The sequence below is a fragment of the Procambarus clarkii genome, chromosome 16 (genome assembly GCF_040958095.1).
Source record: "Procambarus clarkii isolate CNS0578487 chromosome 16, FALCON_Pclarkii_2.0, whole genome shotgun sequence".
NCBI classification, from domain to species: Eukaryota; Metazoa; Arthropoda; class Malacostraca; order Decapoda; family Cambaridae; genus Procambarus; species Procambarus clarkii.
Genome location: NC_091165.1, coordinates 44564515 through 44579548, shown reverse-complemented (window position 1 = coordinate 44579548; position 15034 = coordinate 44564515). Strand labels below are relative to the sequence as shown.

Genomic DNA, 15034 nt, shown 5'->3' with positions numbered 1-15034 from the left:
ATATATATATATATATATATATATATATATATATATATATATATATATATATATATATATTAGTATATTTTGGTAGCAGTCTTTCCTGTAGACATATATTATTAAATATGACCGAAAAAGTAAGATTAATAATTCTAACACGAATTTTCTCAATGTTTCGTACATTTCTTTTCACTGTTGGAGGTAATTCAAAAATCAATTCTCCAAAATTCATTTTTATTTCTAGTCTGACGCGACACGAGCGCGTTTCGTAAAACTTATTACATTTTCAAAGACTTTAGCTTACAAATACACAACTGAATAGAACTTACACATCTCCGATTTTGTTTATATCTACATTTGAGTGAGGTGGATGGGGTGAGGTGGCATTAATAGGGTATTAATTTCATCAACACAAGACAGAACAAGAGGTGGCATTAATAGGGTATTAATTTAATCAACACAAGACAGAACACGAAACAATGGGTATTGAAATGGAAGTGATTGTAGAAAGCCTATTGGTCCATATTTCTTGATGCTTCTATATTGGAGCGGAGTCTTGAGGTGGGTAGAATATAGTTGTGCAATAATTGGCTGTTGATTGCTGGTGTTGACTTCTTGATGTGTAGTGCCTCGCAAACGTCAAGCCGCCTGCTATCGCTGTATCTATCGATGATTTCTGTGTTGTTTACTAGGATTTCTCTGGCGATGGTTTGGTTGTGGGAAGAGATTATATGTTCCTTAATGGATCCCTGTTGTTTATGCGTCTTTAAACGCCTAGAAAGAGATGTTGTTGTCTTGCCTATATACTGGGTTTTTTGGAGCTTACAGTCCCCAAGTGGGCATTTGAAGTCATAGACGACGTTGGTCTCTTTTAAAGCGTTCTGCTTTGTGTCTGGAGAGTTTCTCATGAGTAGGCTGGCCGTTTTTCTGATTTTATAGTAAATCGTCAGTTGTATCCTCTAATTTTTGTCTGTAGGGATAACGTTTCTATTAACTATATCTTTCAGGACCCTTTCCTCTGTTTCATGAGCTGTGGAACGCCTCTCTTTCTAGGCGTTTAACGATGCATAAGCAACAAGGCTCCATTAAGGAACATATAATCTCTTCCCACAACCAAACCATCGCCAGAGAAATCCTAGTAAACAACACAGAAATCATCGATAGATACAGTGAATTCAGGCGGCTTGACGTCTGCGAGGCACTACACATCAAGAAGTCAACACCAGCAATCAACAGCCAATTAATGCACAACTATATTCTACCCACCTCAAGACTCCGCTCCAATATAGAAGCATCAAGAAATATGGACCAATAGGCTTTCTACAATCACTTCCATTCAATACCCATTGTTTCGTGTTCGGTCTTGTGTTTAGGAATTTAATACCCTATTAATACCACCTCACCCCATCCACCTCACTCAAATGTAGATATAAACAAATCGAAGATGTGAAAGTTCTATTCAGTTGTGTATGTGTAAACTAAAGTATTTGAAAATGTAATAAGTTTTACGAAACGCGCTCAAGTGTCGCGTCAGACTAGAAATAAAAATGAATTTTGGAGAATTGATTTTTGAATTACCACCAACAGTGAAAAAAAAACGTACGAAAGATCGAGAAAATTCGTGTTAGAATTATTAATCTTACTTTTTCGGTCATATTTAATAATATATATGTATATATATATATATATATATATATATATATATATATATATATATATATATATATATATATATATATATATATATATACATATATATTATTAAGTATGACCGAAAAAGTAAGATTAATAATTCTAAAAAGTAAGATTAATATATATATATATATATATATATATATATATATATATTATATATATATATATATATATATATATATATATATATATATATATATATATAACTGGCCATTCGGCCTTCCTTTCGGCAAGCTCAAGCCAGTCAGTTAGCATGATGACGGCCAGCATGTTGTTGGCCAGCAGCAGACAGCTGCTGTTGGCCATCAGCAGCCAGCATGCTGTTGGCCATACGGTCGCTAACGTTCTTTGGCCATCCGGCCTTCTGGGCTATTTTACTCTTCTTGTTCCTTCCCCTTTGTTGTTTCCTACTACGTAATAGTATTCTATTTAATTTTACCTCGTCTATCATTAGGTTAGGGGCCTTACCTCCAACCGCTATTCCTTCCCCTGCGCTCTGCCCGCTTGGCGCTCAACGCCGGCTTCTTCTGTTCCCTTTTTTCGCAGCCACGACAAGCCGGAACCCCCCCCCCCTCCTCACCCTACTGCGGCGAGGAAGAGAACGCGAGCCGGATATTCCTCTGATCACCATTACAACGCACGCAGCGGTGCCGGGATGCAGCCGCCCAGGGCCTACGTTAATACTATTATCTTCCCTTTATTTGCTGGGCTATATGGTAGTATTAATATTATTCCGTATCGTTACTGTCATTCCAGTATTATTTTATTAAAAATATAAATTGTTATTATGGTTTGGCGTTGCTTTCTTAATTTCTTCCATTCTGCGGCACTTGCCGTCATCGGTTATTTACGATATTACATTGTATTCTTCATTGTACGATTATTTACGACATTGTATTCTTATTATTATACTTATTACAGTTACTGAATGACAGTTCCCTGCCGTCGATTTCACTTTGCTCCTGTTCTAAAGATGTAGCCGAAGTTCACGGCGTACTAGCTGCGGCTCGCAGACGCTCATTGACAACACAAGACTACACTCAGCGGCCACTTAAGGCAGACTCCTTGGCTTCTATCCAGCCCAATCACCCGTCTGGAGGCAGAGATGGGATAGAGACCAAGGGTAATGTTCCCCGCTCACATTCTACATCCGCTTAGGACACAAGCATGTTATAGATTTGGCTTTAAGAATTGGTTCTTATTCCATTTTATTGTTTATGTATATGTTGCTTAGTTGTATATACCCGTTCTTGGTATATGTATTGTTTATATTCAAGATTTATAGTGTTTCGTATTACCCTGTTATAGTTGCTTTGTGCTTCCTTGCTGTTCTCCTACTGGCTTTCTCCCACCTTTGCTCTTAGCACAGGTACTTCCCCCTTCCGTTTGCTGGAAGATTCTTAGAATTGTTAGCCCCCTTCATTGCTACAGTATAATTATTCTTAAAGCTCTTTATTCATCCAGGATTGTTAATTAAGGATTCTCTTAATTCCTGCTGCCGGGCTCCCTCCCCCCGTTTTTCGTCTCCGTATTGATTCAGCTAGGGTTTCCCTCTCGTCTGTGCTCTTGCCTGTCACGATAACACTGCACGCCGCTTCTGCCCACCCTTACTGCCTTATATCTTTCAGCCCAGGGGAGGTGAGCTACGCGACAAAAAATCGACGCACGCACCGACTGGACCAGGTATCGCTTACATGGTCAGGAATCAACACTCTCCGGATCCTACAAGCGCTCCTGTCACCAGGCGAGATTTCTCCAGGATCCTACGCGCTGCCCTCTCCGCGCTAGGCTTGCCTTCAGATGACTACGCTCCGCACCCAGCTGTCTCGGGACGGGCTCGCCAGATCAGAAATAATGGCAGACGGCAGGCGGAAGAGTAGTGCTCTCACATCCTACGTCAGACGGGACGTTGTTGCTCTGCCACTTTGAGTGCCTCACGCGGCCAGCTGGCACTCGCCCTTCGGGGGGGGGGGGGTCCGGCCGCTGGCCTGCGGTGGGGGTGCAGCGCCGGTCCCCAAGTGTCCCGCTGTCCGCAGCTAATACTTTGCCCAGTCTAGGTGCTAGTAAGCCCTACTTGTAGTCACACCCCCTTCTCCTTATCCATTAGGCCTTTTACGGCCTCTTGGCCGGGTACATTACATGTTATGTGGTCTCACTTATTAGTTATTCTTTGTGTCCTGCCTGTTATATCCTAGTGTTATATAATTACTACACATTTGCACTCGGCCTTAATTCTAGTACCAGTTAACCTTTAGGTTTCTGCAGAATTAGTTTCCATGTCACTATAGGCTAAGGTCTCATACTTACTACGGGTGTACCTTTTAAGTTAAATCTAGTCCTCGGACTTGGAATTGTTACTGTTAATTCTTACTTTATATATTTTAATATAAACGTTATATATTTACTTAATTTATATATTTGAAACTTTATATATTTACATGTTCAATATTAAGTTTAATATAATATAAACTTTGTTATAAGTCTATAATATAAACCGTGTTTAATATAAACTTTATATAATTACTTACTTTATATATTTGAACTTTATATATTTACATGTTCTGCAGAATTTAATCTTCAATAAATTTGACACACACACACACACATATATATATATATATATATATATATATATATATATATATATATATATATATATATATATATATATATATATATATATATGTACATATATATATATATATATATATATATATATATATATATATATATATATATATATATATATATATATATATATATATATATATATGTCGTACCTAGTAGCCAGAACTCACTTCTCAGCCTACTATGCAAGGCCCGATTTGCCTAATAAGCTAAGTTTTCATGAATTAATTGTTTTTCGACTATCTAACCTACCTAACCTAACCTAACCTAACTTTTTCGGCTACCTAACCCAACCTAACCTATAAAGATAGGTTAGGTTAGGTTAGGTAGGGTTGGTTAGGTTCGGTCATATATCTACGTTAATTTTAACTCAAATAAAAAAAATTGACCTCATACATAATAAAATGGGTAGCTTTATCATTTCATAAGAAAAAAATTAGAGAAAATATATTAATTCAGGAAAACTTGGCTTATTAGGCAAATCGGGCCTTGAATAGTAGGCCGAGAAGTGCGTTCTGGCTACTAGGTACGACATATATATATATATATATATATATATATATATATATATATATATATATATATATATATATATTATATATATATATATGTCGTACCTAATAGCCAGAACGCACTTCTCAGTCTACTTTACAAGGCCCGATTTGCCTAATAAGCCAAGTTTTCAAGAATTAATTGTTTTTCGACTACCTAACCTACCTAACCTAACCTAACCTAACTTTTTCGGCTACCTAACCTAACCTAACCTATAAAGATAGGTTAGGTTAGGTTAGGTAGGGTTGGTTAGGTTCGGTCATTTATCTACGTTAATTTTAACTCCAATAAAAAAAATTGACCTCATACATAATGAAATGGGTAGCTTTATCATTTCATAAGAAAAAAATTAGATTAATTATATTAATTCAGGAAAACTTGGCTTATTAGGCAAATCGGGCCTTGCATTGTATGCTGAAAAGTGAGTTCTGGCTACTAGGTACGACATATATATATATATATATATATATATATATATATATATATATATATATATATATATATATATATATATATATATATTATTAAATATGACCGAAAAAGTAAGATTAATAATTCTAACACGAATTTTCTCATTCTTTCGTACATTACGCTTCACTGTTGGAGGTAAATCAAAAATCAATTCTCCAAAATTCATTTTTATTTCTAGTCTGACTATTTCTAGTCTGACGCGACACGGGCGCGTTTCGTAAAACTTATTACATTTTCAAAGACTTTAGTTCACAAATACACAACTGAATAGAACTTACGTATCTCCGATTTTATATCTACATTTGAGTGAGGTGGAAAGGGGTGATGTGGCATTAACACAAGACAGAACAAAATGTGGTATTAATAGGGTATTAATTTCATCAACACAAGACAGAACAAGGGTATTAATAGGGTATTAATTTCATCAACACAAGACAGAACACGAAACAATGGATATTGAATAGAAGTGTTTGTAGAAAGCCTATTGGTCCATATTTCTTGATGCTTCTATATTGGAGCGGAGTCTTGAGGTGGGTAGAATATAGTTGTGCAATAATTGGCTGTTGATTGCTGGTGTTGACTTCTTGATGTGTAGTGCCTCGCAAACGTCAAGCCGCCTGCTATCGCTGTATCTATCGATGATTTCTGTGTTGTTTACTAGGATTTCTCTGGCGATGGTTTGGTTGTGGGAAGAGATTATATGTTCCTTAATGGAGCCCTGTTGCTTATGCATCGTTAAACGCCTAGAAAGAGATGTTGTTGTCTTGCCTATATACTGGTTTTTTTGGAGCTTACAGTCCCCAAGTGGGCATTTGAAGGCATAGACGACGTTAGTCTCTTTTAAAGCGTTCTGTTTTGTGTCTGGAGAGTTTCTCATGAGTAGGCTGGCCGTTTTTCTGGTTTTATAGTAAATCGTCAGTTGTATTCTCTGATTTTTGTCTGTAGGGATAACGTTTTTATTAACAATATCTTTCAGGACCCTTTCCTCCGTTTTATGAGCTGTGGAAAAGAAGTTCCTGTAAAATAGCTCATAAAACGGAGGAAAGGGTCCTGAAAGATATTGTTAATAGAAACGTTATCCCTACAGACAAAAATCAGAGGATACAACTGACGATTTACTATAAAACCAGAAAAACGGCCAGCCTACTCATGAGAAACTCTCCAGACACAAAACAGAACGCTTTAAAAGAGACTAACGTCGTCTATGCCTTCAAATGCCCACTTGGGGACTGTAAGCTCCAAAAAAACCAGTATATAGGCAAGACAACAACATCTCTTTCTAGGCGTTTAACGATGCATAAGCAACAGGGCTCCATTAAGGAACATATAATCTCTTCCCACAACCAAACCATCACCAGAGAAATCCTAGTAAACAACACAGAAATCATCGATAGATACAGCGATAGCAGGCGGCTTGACGTTTGCGAGGCACTACACATCAAGAAGTCAACACCAGCAATCAACAGCCAATTATTGCACAACTATATTCTACCCACCTCAAGACTCCGCTCCAATATAGAAGCATCAAGAAATATGGACCAATAGGCTTTCTACAAACACTTCTATTCAATATCCATTGTTTCGTGTTCTGTCTTGTGTTGATGAAATTAATACCCTATTAATACCCTTGTTCTGTCTTGTGTTGATGAAATTAATACCCTATTAATACCACATTTTGTTCTGTCTTGTGTTAATGCCACATCACCCCTTCCACCTCACTCAAATGTAGATATAAAATCGGAGATACGTAAGTTCTATTCAGTTGTGTATTTGTGAACTAAAGTCTTTGAAAATGTAATAAGTTTTACGAAACGCGCCCGTGTCGCGTCAGACTAGAAATAAAAATGAATTTTGGAGAATTGATTTTTGATTTACCTCCAACAGTGAAGCGTAATGTACGAAAGATTGAGAAAATTCGTGTTAGAATTATTAATCTTACTTTTTCGGTCATATTTAATAATATATGTCTACAGGAAAGACTGCTACCAAAATATACTAATATATATATATATATATATATATATATTGGTGTATACTGGCAGCAGGTTTTCTTTCAAACATGTTTCATTGAATATGACCGCATATTCTGTATTTATTATTTTTTGGTTTAGGGCTTCTATCCCTCTAACTATTTTCTTAGCATCAGGGCTTAATTGAAATAGGAGTTCTCCAAAACTCATTTTCGTACTTTTAAGGTGAAGAAAAGAAGTGATTTACTATAGAGTGTATTACACTTATTTGTATAATTTGCACGACGTTTCGAACCTCCATGGTTCATTCTCAAGTGAACAGATCTTACAATACTAGTTGATTTTATACCCGCATTAGGTCAGGTGATAATACAATGAAGGTGAAAACATGGGGGGATACATAAGGGATAAACATAGGGGCTGCAGAAGGCTTATTGGCCCATACGAGGCATCTCCTATCTAAACACAAAGATTAATCCAGTGTAATTGGCCTGTTATGTTGGACATTGTCTTCTGTGTTGGCATCGATATGTTCTTGTCTTGTCCTTACTCTCATGGTGGGTAGAGTAAATAGTTCCGTGATTTGGGTGTTCATGGTAGGTCGCTCTATTCTTATGTGAATTGCCTCAAGAATTTGTAATCTTCTTGAATCTTGGGTTTTGTCTATTATGCAAGTGTTCTTGTTCAACATTTCTCTTGTTAGAGTAATGTCATGGGCTTGTCTCATGTGATTCCTAGGGGCACCAGATTGAAGATGGCATGTCAAACGCCTCGTCAGCTTGGTCGACGTCATACCTATGTACTTACATTGAAGGTTACATCCTTCGTGGGGGCAAGTGTACATGTATACAACGCTTGACTGCTGTAGAGGGTTCTCCGTCGGCTTCGGGCTGTTTTTGATAAGGAGTTCGGAAGTCTTCTTGGTTTTGTAGAATATTATCAGGTTTATGTTTTGGTTAGGAGTAGTGCTTTTTACTCCTTTACGGATTATTTCTTTCATTATTCTTTCCTCTTTTATATGTTCACTGTGCATGGTTGATTTGTAATATAATTTTATTGGGGGTGTTGTGGTTTCTGTTCTAGGTTCTGAATTATACCAACGGTCCAAGTGTCTTCTTATAGCAGCGTTTATTTCCGCGTTGCTATATCCGTTGTTCACCAATACCTGAGTTACTCTTTCAAACTCTCTACTCACGTTGCTCCATTCAGAGCAGTGGGTAAGCGCTCGACGAATATAAGCATTGAGAACACTGGCTTTGTATCTTTGGGGGCACTCACTTCTACCGTTCAGGCATAATCCTATGTTGGTGGGCTTGGTAGCTTGGTATATACGTTGGTGCTTAAAGAGGTTCCTGTTTTTGTTATTAGTACATCCAGGAATGGCAGACTGTTATTTTCACTATTTTCATGTGTAAATCGGAGTACTGACTCTCTCTCTAGGTGTCTTTTTAGGTCAATTAGTTCATCTGAGTCTTTTACTATTACGAATATGTCATCTACATAACGGCAGTATACAGTTGGTTTTTGTCTGCTACTGAAGACCCTATCTTCGATGGTTCCCATATAAAAATTAGCAAATAAAACTCCTAAGGGGGAGCCCATTGCTACTCCGTCTATTTGTAAATACATGTCTCCTTGTGGACTGATGAAAGGGGCTTCATTTGTACATGCTTCGAGAAGACTTTTCAAGTGTGGCTCAGGTATGTCTAATTTGGGGGTGCTCTCGTCTCTGTATACTCTGTCCAGTATCATTCCTATGGTTGTGTCGACTGGGACGTTGGTAAAAAGGGATTCAACGTCCAGGGAAGCGATGATTCCATCGGGCTGGGTAGATTTGATCAATTCTAGGAAATCTGCTGATGATTGTAGACTAAACTTACTTGGAGTGTATGGAGTTAGGAGTTCATTGAGTTTCTTTGCCAGGTGATAAGTTGGGGTTGGTATTTGGCTGATTATAGGAAGAAAGGTAGTGTGCATTTCAATAAACTTCAAGGCGACTATGGCTTAGGATATGCCTACGGCAATGTTAAGACGCATAAACCAGGTAACCCACTACGCCCTATAATCAGCCAAATACCAACCCCAACTTATATGAATATATATATATATATATATATATATATATATATATATATATATATATATATATATATATATATTCATATATATATATATATATATATTCATATATATATATATATATATATATATATATATATATATATATATATATATATATATATATATATATATATATATATATATATATATATATATAGTGTGAAACGATATTGATGGAAACGGTGAGTAAACATTATGAATATGAGAAGATTGAAAACATGACAGTGAAAATCAGTAAAATAAGAAGCAATGATCTTCATAAAACATAACCACGACCGTAATTAATACCCTGTGATCTCACTTAAAACTGTGCACACAGAGAAATCTGGTCACCAAGCATAACTTAACACTTTGCAGAAACTAAGTGAGACTGGTGTGAGTCTGGTGTGATAATTGATGTTGTACTGATACACTGCAACTGCATAAAGTGGAGCTTTATATGGAAATGTCTGTCTCAGCAAAAGATTAAAAGGAACATCTTCACATTTTCTAACATACCACAGGCTACCCCTTCATAAACATAGAGAAAAGACGAGGGGCGACTGCAACCAGCATTGACAAGCAGATGCCTCCTCCTACAGTCCTTATCACTCTCCCCCCTCGAGCACCACACCTTACAACAACAACATATTACTAGGTCTCCTACTCCATGTGTTCTCATGGGTGGGGGAGCTACTCCTCGCTCAACATACTCATCTCCATCCCCTTCATACTGTTGTTATTTAACTACTAGCAGTACCTGAAGACGCGTTGCTGTGGTTCAGCAACACATGTGCATTGTTGAGCAACAGCAATTTTCCCTGTCCCCCAGTCCTCCCCACCATTCTCCCTCATAAACATAACACAGAGAAAAGACGAGGGGCGACTACAACCAGCAGTGACGAGCAGATGCCTTCTCCTGCAGTCCTTATCACTCTCCCCCCTCGAGCACCACACCTTACAACAACAACATATTACCAGGTCTCCTACTCAATGTGTTCTCATGGGTGGGGGAGCTACTCCTCGCTCAACATACTCATCTCCATCCCTACATCTTGAGGTTATCTTTAGATGATTTCGTTTTTTTTTTTAGTGTCCCCGAGGCCCGGTCCTCGACCGGGCCTCCACCCCCAGGAAGCAGCCCGTGACAACTGACTAACACCAAGGTACCTATTTTAGTGCAAGGTATCAGGGGCATAGGGTGAAAGAAACTCTGCCCATTGTTTCTCGACGGCGCCTGGGATCGAACCCAGGACCACAGGATCACAAGTCCAGCGTGCTGTCCGCTCGGCCGACCGGCTCCCTTACAATTATTATTTAACTATAAATCTACACATGCGGCTTAACTCTATGTAACAAGCAAATACACTTTCACCTTACACACCTGTACACATGCTACACACCTACTGCTACACATACTCTCCTTATCCTCTCAACACTCATTTCATCTTATTATTCAACCTGAGGACTAGCACCGCGCGGGCGGGCGGGCCACCACTCTCACCACTTGAGATGGTTTCCCACCCACCCTCACTTGTGACAGGTGTGCCCACTGCCACACCTGTCCCAGCTGTCACGCACAGATCTAGTCCCATCCTTTCATCTCATTATTCAACCTGAAGAAGAGAACACCTGTTGCAGGTGTCACACGCTGCTCTAGTCCTTAACTTCACTACTCTGGTGTATGTTGTATGCCACTCTACCTGGTATATGTTGTATGCCACTCTACATGGTATATGTTGTAAGCCACTCTACCTGGTATATATTGTAAGCCACGCTACCTGATGTATGGTGTAAGCCACTTTACCTGATGTATGTTGTAAGCCACTCTACCTGGTGTATGTTGTAAGCCACTCTACCTGGTGTATGTTGTAAGCCAATCTACCTGGTGTATGTTGTAAGCCACGCTACCTGGTGTATGTTGTAAACCACTCTACCTGGTGCATGTTGTAAGCCACTCTACCTGGTAAATGTTGTAAGCCACTCTACCTGGTAAATGTTGTAAGCCACTCTACCTGGTATATGTTGTAAGCCACTCTACCTGGTAAATGTTGTAAGCCACTCTACCTGGTAAATGTTGTAAGCCACTCTACCTGGTATATGTTGTAAGCCACTCTACCTGGTAAATGTTGTAAGCCACTCTACCTGGTAAATGTTGTAAGCCACTCTACCTGGTATATGTTGTAAGCCACTCTACCTGTTAAATGTTGTAAGCCACTCTACCTGGTAAATGTTGTAAGCCACTCTACCTGCTAAATGTTGTAAGCCACTCTACCTGGTAAATGTTGTAAGCCACTCTACCTGGTATATGTTGTAAGCCACTCTACCTGTTAAATGTTGTAAGCCACTCTACCTGGTAAATGTTGTAAGCCATTCTACCTGGTAAATGTTGTAAGCCACTCTACCTGGTATATGTTGTAAGCCACTCTACCTGGTAAATGTTGTAAGCCACTCTACCTGGTGTATGTTGTAAGCCACTCTACCTGGTGTATGTTGTAAGCCACTCTACCTGGTATATGTTGTAAGCCACTCTACCTGGTAAATGTTGTAAACCACTCTACCTGGTAAATGTTGTAAGCCACTCTACCTGGTAAATGTTGTAAGCCACTCAACCTGGTATATGTTGTAAGCCACTCTACCTGTTAAATGTTGTAAGCAACTCTACCTGGTAAATGTTGTAAGCCACTCTACCTGGTAAATGTTGTAAGCCACTCTACCTGGTATATGTTGTAAGCCACTCTACCTGGTAAATGTTGTAAGCCACTTTACCTGGTATATGTTGTAAGCCACTCTACCTGGTAAATGTTGTAAGCCACTCTACCTGGTAAATGTTGTAAGCCACTCTACCTGGTAAATGTTGTAAGCCACTCTACCTGGTAAATGTTGTAAGCCACTCTACCTGGTAAATGTTGTAAGCAACTCTACCTGGTAAATGTTGTAAGCCACTCTACCTGGTAAATGCTGTAAGCCACTCTACCTGGTAAATGTTGTAAGCCACTCTACCTGGTGTATGTTGTAAGCCACTCTACCTGGTGTATGTTGTAAGCCACTCTACCTGGTAAATGTTGTAAGCCACTCTACCTGGTGTATGTTGTAAGCCACTCTACCTGGTAAATGTTGTAAGCCACTCTACATGGTGTATGTTGTAAGCCACTCTACCTGGTATATGTTGTAAGCCACTCTACCTGGTGTATGTTGTAAGCCACTCTACCTGGTATATATTGTAAGCCACTCTACCTGATGTATGGTGTAAGCCACTTTACCTGATGTATGGTGTAAGCCACTTTACCTGATGTATGGTGTAAGCCACTTTACTTGTTGTAGGGTGTATGCCACTTTACCTGTTGTAGGGTGTAAGTCACTTTACCTGATGTATGGTATAAGCCAGTTCACCTGGGGTATGGTGTAAACCAGTTCACCTGGTGTATGGTGTAATCCAGTTCACCTTGTGTATTATGTAAACCCTCTCACGTGGTGTACGGTGTAAGCCAGTTCATCTGGTGTTCGGTGTAAAGCAGTTCACCTGACATGGTTAAAGCCACCTCATCTGACGTATAATGTAAGCTAGTTCACCTGGTGTATTGTGCAAGCCATCTCATCTGTTGTATAGTGAAGGCCAGTTCACCTATTGTATGGAAATGTAAGCCATCTCACCTGGTGCATAGAGAACTAATCCACCTTATGTATTGTATGGGGCAGTAAGCCACCTCACCTGGTGTATGGGGAAGTAAGCCACCTCACCTGGTGTATGTGGAAGTAAGCCACCTCACCTGGTGTATAGGGAAGTGAGTCACCTCACTTGGTGTATGTGGAAGTAAGCCACCTCACCTGGTGTATGGAGCTGTAAGCCACCTCTCCTAGTGAATGGGGAAGGGAACCACCTGACCCTGATGTATGGGAAAATAAACCCTCTCACCTGGTGTATGGGTAATTAAGCTACCTCACCTGATGTATGGGGTAAGCCGCCTCATAAACTCCACCACTGATGAGGTCTTCAATTCCGAATTCGTGAGGAGAATCGCTCTCGAATTTTTTCCCCAGGATGAAGTCCAAAACTTGCAGGCGGACGCTGGGCGGGAAGGTCAGCTCCCCACCCGTGAACCTTGGCAACGGTGAGAGAACCACCACTTTATTATAGACAATGATTTACCATAGAAAATGATTTACCATAGACAATGATTTACCATTGACAATGATTTACCATTGACAATGAATTACTCTAGAGCAGGGGTCTCCAAACTTTTCAATGTAAGGGACACATTATATATTTCCCATATTTATGCGGGCCGGAGGAATAAAAAATGAAATTGCTATTTTGTATAACTAAGATAAAGGCATTGTCAAAGTACAGAGAAAAGAATATTGTACAGTGTTTGTGCTCCCTAAAACGGAAGCAGCGAAGCCTCACTCGCCCTCCATCCCCACAATATACAGTTATACACAACTGATTGGTTGTAATGCACAACACATACCTACCAGTATTAGTATCTGTGCGTCACACTATCGAGAGAGAGGAAAACTGACTCGGGTTGAGCGCCACCAGTCAGCAGCCCCAGCTTTGAATAATTCTGCGATGCCATTCGTACGATAATTATTTTTTCAAGGCCACCACACAGGGATTTGTTTGGAGGGCCGGATGAAATTATGTGGCGGGCCGGATGTGGCCCGCGGGCCATAGTTTGGAGACCCCTGCTCTAGAGAATTATTTACCTTAGACAATGATTTACCATAGACAATGATTTACCATAGACAATGAATTACTCTAGAGAATTATTTACCTTAGACAATGATTTACCATAGACAATGATTTACCATAGACAATGATTTACCATAGACAATGCATTACTCTAGAGAATGATTTACCTTAGACAATGATTTACCATAGACAATGATTTACCATAAACAATGAGTTTCCATAGACAATGATTTACCATAGAGAATGATATACCATAGACAATGAATTACCATAGACAATGAATTACCATAGACAACGATTTACAACTTTACAATAGACAGTGATCAACAACTTTACGAAAGGAGAATGATTTACAACTCTAGGTTAGACATTTAGAGAAGTACAGTCGAGTTCGTTTTCGACTCACACTCGAGAATTCCGTGTTCGAATCCTGGGTGGAACAGATACAGCTGGGCGCATTTCCTATCACCTGTCCACTTAGCAGTAAATAGGTACCCAGGAGTTAGTCAGCTTGTTGTGAGGGTGCATCCTAGAGGGGTCAGTAATTTGACCCTTGCCGGACCCTGATATAAGCCCAAGATATATTGCATATATCTTTATGATTGACGTCTAAATTCAGGCCTTACCCACATCATGAATCACTTATGCCATCCTAATGAAATGCTAGACGGCTCAAAGGATGTTTTGAGATATATAGGAAAGCGCGAAAGGCACGATTTTAGTGTCAACTTGGTTTTAAGGAATTGTCATGAGAAGTGAGGCTATACAAAATGGCGCTGAGGATCACAGGCAAAAGGCGAGATCCCGCCTGATGCGGTGACTCCGGCCTTGGGACTATACAACAAGAGACATGAGTGGTGCAGCAGCAAGGCTGCAGCCAATCAGCGTAAATTTTTTAGTGATATTACCAGCGAGCACAGAGACGGGACAGCAGATTGGC

The 15034-nt window shown here is 39.4% G+C and overlaps 1 protein-coding gene across 9 annotated transcripts in view; it reads right to left on the bottom strand.

Annotated features, from left to right (window-relative positions):
- LOC123760100 (anoctamin-1) overlaps window positions 1-15034 on the bottom strand; it is a 320419-nt gene that overhangs the window by 181145 nt on the left and 124240 nt on the right. For all 9 annotated transcript variants that reach the window (XM_069325474.1, XM_069325478.1, XM_069325475.1 and 6 more), the window contains one exon: window positions 13344-13500. In XM_069325474.1, coding sequence (XP_069181575.1) covers window positions 13344-13500 — 157 coding nt within the window. The remainder of the gene's footprint in view (window positions 1-13343; window positions 13501-15034) is intronic.